The following is a 20,226-nucleotide window of genomic DNA, read 5'->3' on the forward strand; positions in this document are numbered from 1 at the left end:
GCATGAATAAGCATTCAAGAAAAGCATCTCTTTGGAGCGCCCTAGTACATCCTCGAAGAATAATCGCCTCTCGTCCCGGATCTGCTTCTATCAGTCTCTGGGTAGAAATAGGGATTCAAAAGGCTGTGTGACGATGCAGGGACCTTATTACACTTCTTTATTACTCATACACACTTATCCCTATTCATATACAGTGTGTGAATGTGTGTTAGAAAGAGAGAGGTGTCATGTGGCGTCTCAGAGCATGGACTGGTTTGATCCTCCCCCGTGTTCGCAGATTAAAGTCTATGAGTCACTCACTGGGATCTCTTAATGATCTCACCCGCTCCACCTATTTCCACCTCCCCGTCTTTTCTATCAATAATATCATGTTCACTCCGACTGAATCTTCTTGTTCATACCATATAAGCTGAAAATTGACAACATTAGTTCCCAGTGACAGCTGGCAGCTGCAGACCCCAAAGGGGACTCACACAGGCACACACAAAAAAAAACGTGTTCACAGTGACACACAATATAATTCGTAGGTAACATGTTTATAATGTTACTGTGAGTTCTTGTACTTCATCAATTAGCTCCCAGCCACTGTTCCCATTTTCAAACCCAAACACAGGAGCGGGAAGCTATGGAAAATAGTAAAGGATCTAGTGGATTTGGTTGCTGAGGGACGTCAGAGTGGGTCTGGGCAGAATGTTTTTAGAGCTTCCTGTCCTAGTTAGGCAGGGCTTGAGTGTGAGGTAGAGTCTAAGCAGTGAATTATTCAGTGCGCCTTCCTTTAGGCATGCTCACACTGAGCTTTTACACACACACACACACACGACGAGCCACTGCAGGCACACTGATATGTATGTGTTTAAAGAAATTGATGCAGGGTCAAATGGGACAGCAGAGGCATTCGCAGATCAATACTGTGCCATTCAATTTGCAGCACTGACAGCGATCTGCTTTCCGCTGAGGGATTATCTGTTTGTGTATCATGGCTCCTCGGGAGTAAAACACAAGCGACATGCAGACTGACATAATAAAGACATACAGAAAGGGCGTCAGGCACAATTTCGTTTGACCAGCTGCTACCACAAAGTGAGTTGGACAGCTCTCAGTTTAAAAGTATTAAATGCGATGTGAAGCTTTAAATCGTCACTTCAGGTTTCAAAACCAATTTCTGCTGTTGGTAGAAATACCTAACAGACAAGAGTCAAGAGGCACTCAACAATGTTTTCAGCAGCTCGTGAAAGAGCCTGAAAATGTTACCCACTTCAACACATACCAGTACAATTTGAACTGTGATGACTTTGTGCAAAGTCAAAGACAAGACATGTAAAGGGTGATGTGAAACTGAAAGCTATCAGGACTGTGACCCAGGTCAGTCAGTTTATCAGCCAGGCAGCTGGGATTTAGGTCTCAATCACTTAAAGAAGCTAAATGTGAGATTGGGAGCATTTCTATTGCCTCCGCACGGCTCTCGACGTAGTGACGGCTGAGTCGGTGGCTCGCAGCTACCGGTGCTAACAGCGCTAAAGCTGCCTCCACATGATAAGATATTTGCTCGCAGAGACTTGCAGAGGCAGCAGGTAAAATATCTCCCCAAAAAGAGCGCAAGGAACGCCATTCACCGTTTCTAGGCAACAACAACAGTTGCAGCTGTTCTCATTGGTTGCGCTTTGAAAGGTCAGTGGCAACCAAGGTCAAAGTTAAAATGATTTTCGAGCAGTGTGCCACTCCACTGGTAGCACTTCCATCTAGTCAGGCGGCTCCGCTCTCCCCATAGAAAACAATGGCACAGCCAGCGCAGAGCAATTTACCGCTGATTATGTGTAGACGGCTGAACAGTGGAAACAACAGCAAAGGTGCTGACAGAGCCAACGGTGTTTACCTGAGGGGGAACCGGAGGCTGGGTGCTAAGCTTCTGTGACAACTATCAGCTGTAACCGCTGTATGACAGCAGTGCAGAGCAGCGGCCGTGAGCTAGCCAGTGGGGCATGTTCGTATGCACGAACGTGCACTAAAGCACGCAACAATGTCATGTCAACAAAACACAGATTACAACACAAATAGAGGGAGAGTGACTTCATTCTCACATTACTCCTCTTCAGTATATCTTTACGTAGCAAATAGTTGTTTGCTGCTATATTAATGCTCCGGATATCGGATAGAGAACCTTTAACAAACCAGCTGAGAGGAAACTCTGCAGAGCTAACAGCTAAGGTAGCTGGGTCCTTTTTTATCTCCCTATACTGCTCTTTATTCAATTTTAATACTTTTTTTGTATTCTTAATCTCATTTTAAATCTGCAACTAATGTCCATATCCTCTTTATCAACCTCCCATCCCCACCCAGCTAGGCAAATAATAGAAAAATGAGAAACATTTAATACTCAAATAAAGGTTATTCATTTTCTATATGAATGCATTTTTGAAGAGTATAGTGGATTACATATATTCTCATGCGTCATCAGTAGCACAAAAACAAGAATTTAAAAAGATGTCTCATTACTATAAACTGGGTTTTCACTGAGTGCATTTAACTACATACAAAAAAACCCTGAAGCACTCGAATACTGATTTCGAGGTCGATTAGCATGACAAAAGTCGAAGCTTTGAAGCGTTCGTGTCAGCCCTATACTCGATCATAATGACATCAAAGTAAGCGCTAACTCAATGCAAATACTTAAAGGGACTGTTTGTAACTTCTTACACGTATAAATCACCCGGGTCGGTGTCCCATGCGCACTCGCATATGCGCGCTCGCGTGTGGCTACGCTGTTCAGACAAGACTCCAACACAAACTACACGGAAGCACCAAAACTGCAAAGTTGTATCTAATGAAGCCCGTCTTGCAAAACAGTGTTGGCCTCAGTCGGAGGACGCGGGGGAGACCGTAGCTTTGGTCTCCAGGGCCGGAGTCTCTGCTGTACTCTGCTCCTCTGCTCCTCTGCCTGTTTGCCTTCACTCAGCTCGCTCCACCTCACGTGCATGCGCGCACACTACACACTGTAGAAGAGTTAGTTTAGCTCTGAGAATATCTAGTGAATATCTAGTGAAACAAGTGGATGTTTGTGCAGAAATAAATGCTGCAGCTCCTCAAGAACAACAGAGATTTCCCGTGTCTTGTGAAGTGACGGGGCTCCGCAGCGAGAAACGTTATCGTCTCCTACCGGGTGCCGGTGTCTTCCCTGTTTCCTCCGGCCGCGGTCGGGAGGCTGAGGTAGGAAAAGCCAACACTAGGATCAGCATTGATTCATGGAGAGACCTCCGTCTGCTCAGCTAACATTTCTGCCAAGCAGGTGAAATATAGAGTGATATTATGGTTTTAGCTGACGTGTGTCGCCTCACTGTTTTGAGCATTGCTCAAAGTCAGTGTCCTGTTGCTCTCCCCTGTGTGTACACGCTACCTGAATGTGAGCGAGCATCCGTCAAAACAGTGAGGCGACACACATGACCTGAAAACCAAAGCTACGGTCTCACTTGCGCCCTCCGACCGCGGCCAACACTGTTTAACAGACGGGCTTCTCTAGATACAACCTTGTGGTTTTGGTGCTTCCGTGTAGTTTGTGTTGGAGTCTTGTCTGAACAGCGTAGCCACACGCGAGAGCGCATGGGACACCGACCGATTTATATGTGTAAGAAGTTATAAACAGTCCCTTTAACACACACCAAACTATGCAAAGTAGCATAAAGACTCCCTCTCTACATAGTGATGATGTTGGATGTTACAGGGACTGTGATAAAGGCAAAAAGTAGATCCCACAATTCTCACTGCATAAAGAAGTAAACTGTTTTTACTCTGATTTAATGCATAATGTGGTGTGTTTTTTATACTATGACAGTTTTCCTGAAAGTAGATTTAAAAAAAAAATTTGCAATATATTGCAATATATTTGATTGTAACCCCTTTATCATGATACTGTAATGTATCGCCAGATTCTTGCCAATACACAGCCCTATAAATAACTGTATGACCTTGAAGACATTTTCAGGAAACATAATTCCATTATACCAGCACATTATTCTTCCCAATTTCTGTGCTATTATTTCAGATGAAATAAAAACAAACTTGAAAGGCAGTTCAGGCTATTGAAATTAAAATGTATTAATAATAAAGCCATAAACCACAGGAGCAAAAACATGAAAACATTTCTTTAAAAGCCAATCAATAGGCTGCATTACAAAGTGGGGTCTGCCCTGGGGATCTTGGGGATTTAATTGCGGATTAGCTCGTTTAATTTAATTAATTTTAAACTATACTCAAATTAGAGTGTTTATGTGCTAAACAACACCACATCACCTCCCTCCCTCCCCCCACATTAACTACATTGGTCCCAACAAAAAGGTTTTAAAAGCCAATCTAAATAAAAAAAGTCTTGAGCTTAGATTGTGGCTATGACAGTTTTCCTGAAATTAGATTTTTTTAAAATTGCAATATATCGCGATATATTGAATTGTAATCCCGTGTATCATGATACGTAATGTATCGCCAGATTCTTGCCAATACACACACAGCCCTATAAATAACTGTATGACCTTGAAGACATTTTCAGAAAACACAATTCCATTATACCAGCACATTATTCTTCCCAATTTCTGTGCTAAATGTCAGATGAAATAAAAAAAAAAACTTGAAAGGCATGCAGTTCAGGCTATTGAAATTACAATGTATTATTAATAAAAAGCCCAAAACTAAAATGCAGGAGCAAAAACATGAAAGATATCTTTAAAAGCCAATCAATAGTCTGCATTACAAAGTGGGGTCTAGGGGGATCCTGGAGATTTAATTAAATTAATTAAATTAAATGAACTATGACAGTTTTCCTGTCACAATACTTATCGAATATCGCATATAGCTCGTCACTGATCTCAATATATTGAATTGTAACCCCTGTATCATGATACCTTATGTATTGCCAGATTCTTGCCAATACACAGCCCTATAAATAAGAAATAACTGTATGACCTTGAAGACATTTTCAGGAAACATAATTTCCATTACCAGCACATTATTCTCCCCAATAATTTCGGTGCTAATTTCAGATGAAATAAAGACAAACTTGAAAGGCAGTTCAGGCTAAAAGAATAAACCACAGGAGCAAAAACATGAAAAATATCTTTAAAAGCCAATCAATAGGCTGCATTACAAAGTGGGGTCTGGGGAGATACTTTAATTCATTTGAAACTATACTCAAATTAGAGTGTTTATGTGCTAAACAACACCACATCACCTCCCTCCCCCCCCCCCACACATGCATTAACTGCATTGATCCCATCATATCACACAGAGTCCATTTGTAGCGCAGAGTTTGCCTGCACGCTGCCCAGGAGAAGAGCACCTCCACGGGGGCAGCCGGGCACACCTGCCTCGGGACAGGGACAGGGGGGTGGTGTGGTGGTGGAGGAGAGGGAGGGAAGAGGGAGGAGGGAGGAGGTGATCTTGATGCTGTATAGGAGGAGAACTGATGGATGTGTGACGTTGGCGAATTGCAGCAATTGCCCAAACTGTACGTGAGGAGAGACCAGCCAGGGACGCACTGGATACAGCAGATTTGAGGAGGCAGTGGAGGAGGAAGGGGGAGAAAAAAATCACCAGCAAGAGGGAGTTGTTGGATGGATGCGAGGGCACAGAGAGCAGCAGGAGAGCCTCGGCTCCGCTAGAAGCATCAAGAGTCCCATCAAGTGGTCTGGTGGTGTCTGCACCAAATCAGCTTCAGGGATGTAGTCGAAGCGGTTTAGAGCTCAGCCCATCCGAGCTCAGCATCATGAAGAAACACTCCGCAAGGGTTGCCCCGCTGTCCGCCTGCAACAGTCCGGTGCTCACCCTCACCAAAGTGGAAGGTAGGGAGAGAAAACTGGGGAGTGTGGATATGTGCGCGTCTGTTTGGGCATGCATGAGTGTGTTTTTCACACAATACTCTAAATTTAGAAAGCAATCCCTCTGTTGATTTCTAGGCTATACTGACATATTCCTCTTTCAAAGACATATGGGTCAACTTTAGGAAATCTTTCTGCAAGCAAGATAATAAAACGGGAATAAGCCAAGCGCGCAACTATGATGCAACAATTATTGTATAACCATCCCTATAATAAATGTTCTGCATATAAGTGATCGCATTATTTCTTTCATCATGTGATGCATGCTGGACCCCCCCCCCCCCCCCAAAAAAAAGGAAGCCTGAAATAGACCTGCATGGTCTGATTTACTATGTTATTGACGCATTGATTTTTTTCCTCTTTTTTTTTGGGAGGGAATAAAGCTGCGACTCCTGATGATGAACACTGCATGTGCTAAATTTACTGGTCCATAGGGAGGATCTTAAGTTGTTATTGCAGCAGGGATTCCCCCTCTCTCATGAACCCCAGTAGCAGTAAACATGTTAATGGTCCCAGTTAACTGGTCTGCAGTGTGTGCCTCTAGTGGATTCATGATCAGTCCTAGTCTTGTTGTCTGTGAGTCCCTCTGTTCTGCAGGAGCACAATTAATTAGGGCATTTCCTGAACATCATTTTAAGGACAACTCCTCTCGGATTCCTTGTGTGTGTGGGTTGCTGCATCACTTGTGCTGACATCTTGAACAAGTATAGTGTCATATAGCTCTCTTTACCGACTCTACAATGCTTTCCTCACGCTTGAGCAAAGGAGCGGTGTGTAATGCATTCTTTAATCCACCCCTCAGCAACAGAGGACTCTGAATGTGTCAGTGTTTGGCACAAAGCACAGAGTAAACACTGAATTGACTGCTGATTTCACAGCAGTTTAGCACCTTGCATCTGAAGTAATCTCTATAAATTTCCATCTGTCTGTCAACCTAAAGAGAAAAACAAGTATTAAAGCTGCAGTAGGCAGAATGTGTTTGGCATCATTGGGCAAAAATGCCATGATAACCTTTTCAGCATATTGTAATTCAAGTGTTCTGAGAGAAAACTAGACTTCTGCATGTCATCATGGCTCTGTTTTCAGGCTTTAAAAAATCTCGTGACAGGAGACGTTGGCCAATCACATTTCATTTCAGAGAGAGCATTCCTATTGGCTGTTCATTCAATGGAGGCGGCTGTCAATCACTCACAAACTCCAAACAAACGGTCAAACTACAGTAGGCAGCGCTGATCAAATATGAATCAGTATTCTGTTGCTGTAATGCCTATTTCAAATGTTTTCAGAAACATCTTGTAGCGTACTGTTTAGCTGTAAAATTAGAAAGTTTGATTGACATCCAGCTCATAGACGGCAAGCTCCAGATTGGCTCTGATTGGTTGTTTTCCTCTGGTCTGTGAAATCTTGCAGATGCCATTAGGAGCACCGGAGGACACTAGAGGTCACAGAGGCACATGCATTTTTTTCAGATTACCTCTCTCATGCACTACTGTCAGGATATAGTGAACGTTTTATAAAAATGACTTTTTTTTATATTTGCTCCAATTCTACCCATTGCTGCTTTAAATTCAATTAATAAATGATTAGTGTATATAAACTTGCATTCTTTGCATATAGTTATCTCTATAACTTTCATTATTTTATTAATTTCTGCATGATTAAAACACACACGTCATGGTGTATGAAAGTAGTCCTAAGAGGTTGTGATGACTTGCAGGTAAAATTACTGTTCGATCAGCTCAATGTTATGCTGCTGTAGCTGTACTTTGTGCAGTGCAGTAAAGTGGTGCTTGAATAAACACTGATGGTGACCAGTCGACTTGTGACACCGCATGCAAGCGGAGGTAATTTGCCAAAATGTCAGTGCAGCCTCTTAAAAAGAAAGGTGTTTTCAAATTATATTTAATACAAAAGATAATTATGAATACAATAATAAATAGTTTCATGCTCTGCTGCAGTACCTTTGGCAGTCAAAACTTGGCTTGCTGACTCAGACTTGTCAGTGAAGCTTAACTCTACCTCCTATTGTTTTGGAGTTCACAACAGTTTTACTAATGTGAAATATGAAAATACTTAATTATTCATAATTATTACTCGGATATGACTAGAATATGAATGACGAATTTAAATGCAGTTTCATTTGGACACTGCAGAAATTAACTAACCAGATGCTGTAGCTGTTTAATACAGTTTATTCACTCACTGTAAGGCATTCTGGATAACCTCAGAATAATCACTGCTGCTGGGTAACCCATGATTTTAAGCTTATTAGTGTGAATGTCAGCTCAAAATATTTTATTTTCAGGACAGCTGAGATGGCGGGCTGCTATTTGACAAGCTTCTATATACAGAATTAACAAACGCTATGCTGTGGATAGAGAAAGGATTGTAAATGTGTGTGTTGGGGGTGATACAGTATTGTAAATTGTTGAAGGGAGTCAAAGCTGTGGAGTTTATGATGTGAATGTTCGGCTCCCCGTTTCAGCAGCTGCTTTGAAGGAGGCGGGGATGGGGGGGGCACAGCGGATCAACACACAGCTTTTCAGAGACTGCTTATGTAACCCCAGCTCCAAAACCTCTGTTCTCCTCACTAACAACCTGCGCCCGACTGTCAAAAGAGTTCTTTTTTTCAGTGTGGGATCTTCAGTGGTCTTTCTGTTTTCTTCCTTTTTTGTGTCCAGTTAACATCCACAGTGCCACGGAGTATTAGTGTGGCGATGTACAGTCTTTAAACAACAAGTACAAGACTGTGGAGATGATTTGTTGCAACCCGTTCTCATTCCCAGGGACGTCAAATACGTCACATACCACCACACAAGGTATACCCTTTAGCCCCGGTATGAGACCCACCAGGCTTTCCAACAGTAAACGCTCAGAGAAAGTGCGCCGGGAGTGTGGTGACGCAGTTTAAAGAACGAAAGAGACACACAGGGCAGGCAGGAGGGGAGGTGGATGGGTCCAACAACACGAGGCTGTCATCCAGGAGACCACTGTTTGTGTCCCGTGCGTTAGTTTCACTTTCATGTTACAATCAGCTCTTCGTTTGTGTCCCGTGTTCACAACGTCAAGTCATATTTGCACTGTGCAAACGTAGTCGTTTTAAGCCCAATCATGCTGTTTTTTCCTAAACCTAACTATAGTGGTTTTGTTGCTTAAACCTAAGCAAATGTAATTTTTGTTTAATTCACAACGTTAAGCACGTTTACTGCGACCGAAAAGGGGCGCCGAGGGGTCGTTAAGCATGTGTTTAATGCAACCAAAAAGTGATGGCGAGGGGTTGTTAAGCACGTGTTTATTGTGACCGAAAAGTGACGCCGGGCATTTCTTCAGGAACTATCAAGTCAGATGCAGTCATGCTTTGCGCTTTGATGGAAAGGTGGAACCATCCGCCATCAATCAATTTTGACATCAGACTTAGTGGTACAATCTTGAGGTGGTACGATCTATCATCAGGCAGCACATCCCAGAATCATCCTACTTTCCTTTAATGGTTTTGTTTTGTGACCAAAGTCCTTTTATGGGTATCTACTGCTGTCTCCTACAGACACAAGTTTGATTCACTGTCTTCATCTGCAGTATTTACCTCTTTCTATATGTGTTCTTGTGACAAATCCACCCAACCAACATGCCCATGGATGATAATTATTGATTTCTCTTCAAATGTGTTTCTAGCGACAATGTCTTTGGGGGAATGTCTGTGTTGTTTTCGTCAGTGGCAGGGGTAAGAAGTTCATAAAAATCCCTTTAATCTCTGTAATTTCATTACACGCTTTGAGACAGAACAGGCGTCTTTGAAAAGTGACTCAGCGTACATACGTTCCCCGAGGAAGCTGGTCATATTTCACCAGCTGCTATTATGAGCACGCTGGATCTTTCTCCAGGGCTCCGTGCACCTTGACCACATAGCAATCGATTGATAGCAGATTATAACTGTTCACACACAGAAGTAGAGGTTTAAATGGACTGATAATGAGCTCATTTAACAGTCAGGGCAGTCCAGCAGCTGGCTTTATTCTGTCCGCTTCAAGATGTTTTGAGAAATGTAGCAAAGGAATGTATTAGACTCGTTGCTTTGTGTTGATATTGCCTGAAGTGATGGATGTAAAGTCAGTCGATTTCTCCCCATCTGCCCTGCCCTTTGTGCACAGTGCATGATTCATCATCATCTTCATAAAATATGTGCATTTAGCAAAAGAGCAGCAGCACTTACCACTCAGCAAGTGAGACTGCAACTTTAAGACATGAAGGATTTTATCGATTTGAGGAGAAAAACACAAAACCCTGAATCATCATCAATATAAAAAGTACAAAAATAACATGTTTCCTTCAACGCACTCACAAAGGACATAAATTGAATCTTGCCTCTCATACTTATTTGCATGTGTTTTATTCGTATGTAAATGTACATTCGGTGCTGTTTGAATATAGCAGCAACCTCAGCATGGAGATGAGGCTACATCTGCTAAAACGAAGGTCAAACATACGTACATGTGTGTTTAACATGCGTCAGTGGTGTTAAAAGGCTGCCAGAAGCAGCTATGACGTTAATTTTGGATTCTCCTCTCCAAGCTCCTTAAAATGTGACGTCTCACTTTGATCCTTTGAATGTAATTGGAGTAGACTCTGAAGGTAGTCAGAGGAATAATGCTTTTAAACTCATTTTAAAAGCAACAGGCCTTTCTCGCTTGATATGTGTGCAATGAATACACAATGACGGCTTTTATTTTACTGCCAGGCCAAGCTTTTGCTCCGCTTTATGTAATGCAGTGTGTGTGTGTGTGTGTGTGTGCCATCAGTTTCATTGAAATGGATGAGATTTCACGGAATAGATGGATTGATGTTAAGGGCTATTGATTCATTGTATAAGTTCATTTGAGGTTCGCTGCCACGGCTTCCTTGCTGCATATCTCATTTGTATGTCATATAAGAAAATGCCTTCTGTAACGGAGTCGTAGTGTTTCATCTTTGAGCAAAATCCTCTGCAAAAATATGTAAAGAGGAAGCTCTGAGCTCTAATCCTAAATTGAGGGAGTTGATCCGAAAGCTTTCTTCAGGGTGCAGGACGGCTACCTATCCTCTCTAAAGCCCCTTTCCCACTGGACAAAAACACCAACTAATATCTGGCTTTTGTCTTCAGTGGGAAAGGTTACAATCAGCATTCATTCCCGGGACAAATGACTCTGCAGAAGGTATTTATCGGCTACAGCTCCAATCAGCAGTGATGGAAACATGATGGGCGCGAAGAATATATATATATATATATAGCATATATATATTATTATTATTATTATTATTATATATAATAAATAAAATCAACAGAGATTTGGAAAATTATTATAATTTATTTATGTACAAAACATACAATTAATATGCTCTCCTCAAAGCCACCAGACTCCAGTGAGACAACAGTCATTTTACCTCGCTGATCACTGAAACACACTTCATTTAAACTCGGCAGTTTGGTCAAAATAAACCGAGTTAGATGTGAAAAGAAACAACCGTTACATGCGCTCCTCAAAGCTCCAGACTCCATTGACCCAAACAGTAATTTTACCTCACTGATCGTTGTTTTCCCACTGTTCCAACAATCACAAACTCTGGCCTGAGAGTTTGAAAGAGAGACTGAATAAGTAACAGATATAAAAAGAAGTAGGCTAACTACCGTAATATTTTCACTGTTTACATACTAACCGTGTTTTTCGGCTTGTTTGTGATGTTGAACGTGACACACCTGGAAAAAAACAGAAAGGCTAGGGTTAGGGTCTACTGACAATGGGAAAGGAGTCTATCTGGCTTTACTGTGTTTAAAAAGAATGCATATTATGCACGAATTTTGGTGGGAAAAGGGTATAAATGTCTAATGCAGCCAGTAGACCAGATGGTACAGTTGTTGTGTACCTAGAAGGCTAATTATTACAAAGCTGAAATAACAAAATATTTCCACCTTCCCTACAGCAGTTGTTGTAATTGTGACCAGCCCGAAAATAGTGTCAGCAAAAATTTGTGCTGTGTGCTTCGTTGCATTTAATCTGTAAAACTGAGTTAGTTGGCAGTTCACTCCATCCAAATCTTGTTTGATAAACTTCCTTTTTTTGGATGCCATTAAAAAACTAACAGTCATCAAACTGTAGAGGTCATTTTACAGCAGTGACGTAATGGGAAAGTCGAAACGTATGTAAAAATAGTGAAGTCCAAAGTCAGGTTCATGTAAGTCCTACGTAAGGTTTATGTATGGCCTTGGGGTGCAGGGAGGGAGTAAAACCGCTGTTTGGGCAGACACTCAGTGTACACCTGCGGTGGTTGCCTATCCATTACTTCAACAGGAACGCTGTGGCCAATCTTTTAAATATTGATTTGTCGTGTAAAGTGCTGGGACTCTTGCCAGTCTGTTAAACTGCAGGTCCATCACACTTTAGTCACTGTTGTAAGGGACTGCAAGAAAGGGAGGGATGCTTCAGCAAAGGGGGATGTACTGTTGGGCACATGTACCCGCTGACAAATATGAGTAATTGCATATTGCTCTGCTGTATCACACAGTGCACGGACACACACAAACACACACTGGCCTGCTTGCACCAGTGTTTTGTTGTGTCACTAACCAATGAGGCATCAGAGGGCCGCAGCATTGACCTGTATCGCGAGCATCTGTTGAACCAGCTGGGCAGGTCAGGGCAGTGACAAACAACAAGTTTGCAACTCGGCGAGGAAGTTGCTCCGACGTCCTTTGAGGTTGAAGGAGAAACCGGTCGGGAATTAAGGAGAGCGGGATCGGTGACAGTCGTCCCGTCCTTGTCTGCCCTCCTGGGCCTTTGTCCCCTGAGCCCATGTGGTCCCACCTATCAGCCGGTCGACGCAGCAGGGTGTGTTTGCCGCCTGACTCTCTGTTGTGTTATTTAGCGAGACAGGCTTGTCAGATGAGACTGCTCTGGTGTGTTGAAAGGCCTCTGACTGTCAGCCTGGCCTAACCAAGCTGTCACAGCCAAGTATCACAGACTCCCACTGTCTGTCAGACTTAGAGATTACAAAAACAGTGACAGCTGTCTGTCTGTCTGTCTGACCTGCCACGATAAAACTACCATCCCTCTGTGACACTTGTAGTTTATAGTTCTTACAAATTTCCAGAAATGTTCTTACTTTTTAAACAAGTACAGAGTGTAAGGCTCACACTTTGACATGTCAGAAATGACAACTCGAATTGGTCCACATGCGATTGAAGGGTTTATTTATATTAAGGGCACTGATGCAATGATTGATGTTGTGTGACAGCCAAAGATGAACGAGCATTTTGCTCTTAAATCTTACATTTGTGCGCAGAAGCTCTTAAGAAGATTATTACACCCAAAGGTAAGGTTGATGTTATATACTGTATATGGTATAATGGTTCATGACAGAACGAGTAAGTTGCACCAGTCAATTCATATTCCTCACCAAGCAGAGACCCAAGAGACAGTAAGACAAGGAGAAGAGTTTCTCTGAAGTGTGTATCAGTGATTGATCTGTTTACCCTCTTGAATCACTGAGGCAGAGCACTGCAGTGCACTCTCACTCCCACAGAGGTGTCGCCAAACAACCAAACAGACAAACCTCTCTTACCTCGGTGTCTCCAACTTGAGGTCCCGGTTGAAGCCCTCCCGACAGTTGTACGGCCACCCTGGTGAACCTAGCCAAGACTATCGTCACCGCTGCCTGCTTGGATCTCCGTCTCTGGGAGTAGCAGGGCGGCAGAGAGGGCGATGGATGGCGTGGGCGGTGGCCCGTTCAGGGAGCTACAGCGGGACAGAAGCTGGGCTTTCTCTTTCTCGGCCTGTCATGGCCAGGCACTGTGAAGTGTGAGAGCACGCAGTCAGGCAGGGCTCTGCTGGCACGTTTGGGATTTGCAGCTATCAGCAGGAGAGATCTGCACTGCAGAGTCTGCAGGGGGAGGGAGGAGAGCGGGAGCGGGAATGAAGCTGGTCGGGAAGCAGGGAAGCATGGAGAACTGGAAAACTGGCCTGATGAATCAAATCAGAGTGCTTCAACCTTACTGGATGTAGGAAGTACATTCAATACCCTCCCTATGAGGTGCTCAGTGTACTAAAACACTAGTGGCAGACAAATGAGCATATAAACTAAAGATTGATTTGCGTGCCTTTAGTGGTAAAGAGACTGATCCGTCAACAGATTTTCACACAGTTGGAGAGATGTCGCACAGAACAAGTGGATTTTTCTCCTAAAATGTTAATTAGGGAGAAATGTATTGGACACTTTGCTGTGATAAAGACCCAGCAGTGCTGAAATATTACCCTTCTCTGTCAATAAATGCTTTAAGTGTCATAGTAAAATCTTCTTATAACACTTTCTCTCCTCTTGAGACCATCTGCACCTGTGCATATTGAATTCCATGGTGTTATAGTATGCCTGAGTGGTTGGGATGGATGCGTTTGAGTAGGAGAAGATATATACAGCTGTCAGAGTGGATCCAAAGCCGGCCCTACAAGGATGCCAGACGCTTTCTTCCTGTCTCCAGTGATTTCACAGATGCCTGTTAGGTTCAGTTAAGCACATTTGGACACAGAATGTGTTGAATGAGGGGAGATATTTTCATCGAGTGTTAAATTAAGCATCTTTGATAAGACGGGTAATCTGCAACTATACACCTAATCTAGTATGAAAAAAGGCTGAGATTAATTATGAGATATTATAAATATATAATCAAACTAGGGCTTTCACAATATCAGAGTTTCACTACACGATTATCGAGGCCGAAAGAATTCACGATAACGATATTATCGCGATATCTATAGGAAATATTTATAATAATGCTATCAGGGAAATTCATCTTTAACTTTGTTTATTGTGTTTTGTCTTTTTTTCTTTTTCACTACTCAACATACGAGGAGGTGGAGAGAGAGTCTGTAACCAAAACGTTGTATATAAAAAGATTTAAGAGGTGCTGGATTTTGTATTTATGTTGTATTTTTAAGACAATATCAATATTTAATTTTTAAATATTACAGTTATCGTCAATACCGGTACAGCGACACCCCCTAAATCCACCAAACATTGCACTGCAGGGTATTTTTTTTACTGCAGTCATGTCCGACCTTGACAGTTAACATCTGATTACTAACTGACATGGTTAAGGGCTTTCAGTTAATCGTTTAGCAGCTACAGAAGGAGACTCTTTCTGGGCGTTTCAGTCATGGTAATAATGGCTTCAAATGTCATTAGCTTCTATCTCACTCAGCCACTCAGCCACTCTACTGACCGAGCTCTTTCACTCTGATGAGTTCAGCAATGCTCCATATTGTTCATCACCGGCAGTCAAGGTTGATACAGTATCATTAGTCACCGTCAGGCTTAAGAGAGAAGTGCATTGCCTTCAAGTTAGTGCGGAACAAATGAGTATACATTGATGCCTCAGCATTAAATCATACACGCTTTAATTAATAATTTATACAACTGTGTTTCACTTAGCGTATTAGTGTTACGGTAACAGCTTAATTGAAGACCGTGACAGGACACTTGATGTTGTCATGACACTTCACAAAGTGTGATCACATGCGTCAGAGAGGGATATGCTTAGCTGGGCGCCAGTGCCTCTCTGGGGGCTGATTGGTTTGGCCCATCACTGCATTTGGAAGATTAAACTGTGCTGCAGTACAGAGCAGCGGCCAGGGCCACGGGATGTGGGATGGAGGCCCAGGAAGGACAAACACTGGGCGCCGTAAACAAGAGATGACCTTCAGAAGAAGACAAAGAGGCTTGGAGCTCAGAATAGAGAAACTTAATTCTCACCCTTGTGCCCAAGACTTTGACAGACATCCACGTGTGCCTGTCTCTTCTTTTTTTTTTTTTTTTGGTCTTTGCTGATTCATCAGTTCATTGCAAGAACAGACAATGATCTTGAATCATCTTTCATTGCTGCCAAATTTGCCTCAGTACTGTCGGATCTGTCAAGTGTTTTTTTCTTTTTCCGGGAGCAGGCAGCATTGTTCAGGATCCCCAAATAATGCGGCATAATTTCATCTTAATTGCATCACATCTTCACAGCAGATAAACAGAAATAAGAATCTCTTGTGCATTCAGCAGAGAGCGTGGGGAAGCCGGGGCATTAGCATGGGAGGCGATAGTCATCAGGGATGTTAATCTGCGATACGATGAGACCACCTGGCAAGGTCAGAGGCAGCTCTTCCGGGAAGAATGAGTCGTCTCGTCGAGCATGATGGATGCCCTCGTATACGGCTCTTTGTAATATATGTAGCAAGCTGCATATATGAGACGATAGGTGTCCCTTTGACTGATCACATTAACATGAAGTCAGGCAGTGTCATCAATGTTACGTATATGGCAATGAACTGACGCAGGACAACTGAGATTATATGATAGAGTCCCGTTGATGCCGTACAATAATAATTTTCACAACGTAACCCCAACTTAAGTTAGATTTATGTTTGGCTCGCTGCGGCCGTTTGAAGTGCGTTCTGTATTCCAGTACAGTGCAGATGAATCTGCAAAAGACTCCCTGGGGCACATCATTACCTCTGGAAGCACCATTAGGGAGATCCCTTCAGTTTTAACATGTTGGAGGGCAGGACGCTACAGAAGATGCATGGTGCATATATTACAAGCTGTTATGAAACAGAGCTGATACAGGGTTGTTTACTATGTGGCAGTGTTGTAGTACTCAAGATCGATCTTGTTTCTTGAGACCGGTCTCAAGACCACTTTTTGAAAGTCTCGACCTTGTCTCGGAATGGACCACATTTTTTACTCGGTCTTGTCTCGGTCTCGGACAAAGAGGACTTGAGGAATTTTATTTCAAGACTACAACTGCGGAGATATCACTAAATTGTCTGTGCAAGTCTTGTTCTTGTCTCAGTCTCTCGATACACTCTGGTCTTGGTCATGACTTGGTCTTGGATTAGGTGGTATTGTCTACAACACTGCTGAGTGTCCCCTCACTGCCCTAATAGTAAAGTTGTGATTGTAGTTTTGTTCTATGTGGTGAAAGTATACTGTAGCTAAAGGCTTTGTTTGGCTCAAATACAAGTAAAATGATTTATTTACTCTACTGTTGGTGTTCTTGTTCACAATGTCACTGAGAGATAAAGGGAGGCTGAGTGAATGAAGATCTGCTGTGTGAATAATATATCTCTTGTTATGTTGCTGTTTGAGCTTCTGAGCTTTTATGCTTCCGCACACGATTATACAGCCATAACTGAATTGTTTAGAGGAGACAGTAAACAAAGTAACTTCAGTGAGTCGAGGTAACAAACAACATGACCTTGGTAAGTCAACATCAGTTTTGAAGCACAGAGAGGGTGAGAGTGGGACAAGAAACAGCACGTCAACACTTTGCCTCAATTCACACATTATTGAAGAAGTACGGAGGCTATCAGGTTCTGACGGGAGCAATGGCAAAGTTAAGCAGTGCTGTGTGGGTCTCAGGGCGTTCGGGCAAACACACACACACACACACACACACACACATGTCATTGTAACTCACGAGGTGGAGAACAGGTCGCCTTGGATTGGATATCAGATCTGCCCTCTTTTGTCCTCTGTTTGGCTGCAGCCTGTCACACTCGATCACCACATTTTTAACTCAGATGTCTGATTGATTACCTTCAAGTTCAATTAAACTGTGAAAGAAGCTATCTTTAGCTGGAAGAAGATGGCAAGACATGGGTGACCTGAAGTCATTCACACAGAGAAAAAGAGTGTCCTATATAAGCTCTTAGTTCAGATTTACAGCAAAAGATAATCAAATAATTAGTATATGTACATGTATAATGCTAAACTATATTTTCTAAATGACATCAGAACTTGTAGAAATATAGTAATTACATAGATAAATAATATATTTCTGTTTCAGCCGATTAGACTGTTGTCATGCTATGAAATAGGCGTTATCAGTCGCTATAAGCCCCATAGATGTGGGTCAATAGGGGCCTACTACACCCACTAGTAGGTTTTATCATCTATTCACATGGTAGATCACCAAAAGAAGGTATAAAAGAGCATGACAGCGACCTCTAGCGACTGCAGTAATTATGACAGGAGCAGAAGTGGAAGTCAGGCGCTGTAGTATGGCATGAAACTCTATATGTGATGGAGGTTGGGACGATGGACGAGACACAAAACCCAGGGGACTGGGGTTTACATCCTGTGTGAAACCAACAATGTGTAGTTGTGTTTGTACTTACTTTAACCCAAAACACAGATATTTTTCCTTAAACTTAACCACGTGGGCTTTTTTTTGCCTTAACCGAAAGTTGTAGTTTTTTTGCCTAAACCTAAAGAAGCCTTTTTGTTTGTGTTCAAAACGTAACGTTTCATTCAGTTTTACGTGTTGCTTTTAAGTTTTACTCTCACTTTTGCAAAATAGTAGGTGTAATATGCCCCTATTGACTCACATCTATGCTTATAGTGACTAATAACGCCTATTTAATGGCCTGATAACAGTCGAGTCGGGTGTCTGTTTTTAGTTAAAAGTGTGCTTGAAATATTGAAACAAATATTCCTGATCATAGCACAAATTTGCAGTATCAGTGTGTTTAGCTGTCAATCTTACATGTATGTGTTCATCTGCAGGAGAAGACCGCATCAGGGAGAATGTGGTGGGCCCCACAGATGCACAGACGGCTAGTGCTGCGGCCGGAGCGGAGTCCAGCACCAACAAACGGCGGCTCCACTGCTGCATCAGAGTAACAACCGTACAGGTGCAGAAGGCCCTGTGGGGAGTAGCCATGGTTATGTGCGTGTGCTCCTCCTGGGCGGGCTCCACACAGCTGGCCAAGCTGACCTTCAAGCAGTTTGACGCCCCCTTCACCCTTACCTGGTTCGCCACCTCCTGGAACAGCCTCTTCTTCCCCCTCTACTACATCGGCCACCTGTGCAAGAGTCCAGAGAGGCAGACGCCCAGACAGAGATTCAGGTGAGAAGTAAACATTACGAACATATCACTTTTTAAATAGAGATAACATATAAAGCAAGGAGAGAAAAAAGTGTATAACCTACCTTTTGATTTGGCTTCTCTTAGACGTTGCGGGAGGCTGTTCCAGGGTCAAGGAGCAACAACAGCAAAAGCACAAACACCTTCCTTGACCTTGGAGCAGCCAGATGTCCCCGCTCTGAAGACAGGAGGCTCCTGCCAGTGGTCAGAGGTCTCAACAGCTAAAAGTAAAATTAAAAAATCAATCTTAAAACTCACAGGGGTCAGTGGAGAGAAGCTAAAGAGGTTTTTGTTTTGTCAAAAAGCCTCGCTGCAGAGTTCCTGGACCACTTGGAGTCGAGATGAACAAAGTGTTACGGTAGTCGAGATGTGACGTAATAAAAGCATGGCTGACTTTTTCCAAATCTTCAAGTAAGGGTCTGGTTTTCGCAATGTTCCTTAGTTGGAAAAACAAGACTGAACCAGATATTTCATGTGGAGCTCAAAATTTAGAATGGGATCAAAAGCAATCAAATGCAACATCACAACTGTATCTCAGTTCCCTGAACAATGTTTTACTGTAATAATGCTGACAATGCATCAATGTACCATTTTTAGGGGGGAGAGTAACATGAATTTCATCGAAAGGGGTCTACTTAAAGGTGCTAAATGTGAAATTGGGAGCATTTATATTGCCTCTGCACAGCTCTCAACCAGTGGGCAACCTCTGGGTCTGAAAAATGAAGCCAATGCGGAGGAGCCTTAAATTTGCATTTTCTCTAAAAGCCAGCAGGGGGCGACTCCTCTGGTTGCAAAAAGAAGTCTGATTGTATAGAAGTCTATGAGAAAATGACCCTAATTCTCACTTGATTTATTACCTCAGTAAACATTGTAAACATTTATTTAAACAACACAATTAAAACCTTTTTGGTCACCTAAAAATGTCTTATTCAGTGTTCTACTTCATTCTCTGCTCAGGTAGACATTACTCCTCTATATCTTTATAGCAAATAGTTGTTTGCTGCTATATTAATGCTCTGGATAATGTATAGAGCACCTTTAACAGTGCATCCTATCCACCCTCAAACACTTAAATAAAAAGAAGTTTCATTGCTAAAAGTGTGTTTATCTTATTGTCATGGCTAACAAGCCAAATACACACAACACACAAATATTTCTTCTGCAGCTACAACAGAAATGACTAACAGAAAATATATCAATCGTGCATGTGAAGTCAACTACAGTCAAAGGGAATTGTTTTCTTTTCTACTCTCATCGATGATGCACTGACTTTAATTTCACATCATAGAAAAGAAAGCAGTCTTCCCATCAGCAGCAGCAGCCTCAGTGGACAATGCAATGCAGTAATTAGAAATCATTTTGTGGAAAGTTCATAACAAATAGTCTCACTATTCTTCTTTGTAGAGATAAAACCTACAGCTGAAATGC

The 20,226-nt window shown here is 42.4% G+C and overlaps 1 protein-coding gene across 2 annotated transcripts in view; it reads left to right on the plus strand.

The window, feature by feature from the left end:
* The window catches only part of slc35f3b (solute carrier family 35 member F3b), a 68,034-nt gene that overhangs the window by 32,623 nt on the left and 15,185 nt on the right, over positions 1-20,226 (plus strand). Inside the window, exons 1-2 of one of the 2 annotated variants that reach the window (XM_074646349.1) lie at positions 5,268-5,825; positions 18,438-18,780. In XM_074646349.1, the coding sequence (XP_074502450.1) occupies positions 5,750-5,825; positions 18,438-18,780 (419 nt within the window). In that variant the 5' untranslated portion in view covers positions 5,268-5,749. Of the gene's footprint in view, positions 1-5,267; positions 5,826-18,437; positions 18,781-20,226 lie in introns of those variants that run through there. The other variant, XM_074646348.1, reaches the window with a different exon arrangement.

Source organism: Sebastes fasciatus, chromosome 9 (genome assembly GCF_043250625.1).
Source record: "Sebastes fasciatus isolate fSebFas1 chromosome 9, fSebFas1.pri, whole genome shotgun sequence".
In the NCBI taxonomy this organism is placed as follows: Eukaryota; Metazoa; Chordata; class Actinopteri; order Perciformes; family Sebastidae; genus Sebastes; species Sebastes fasciatus.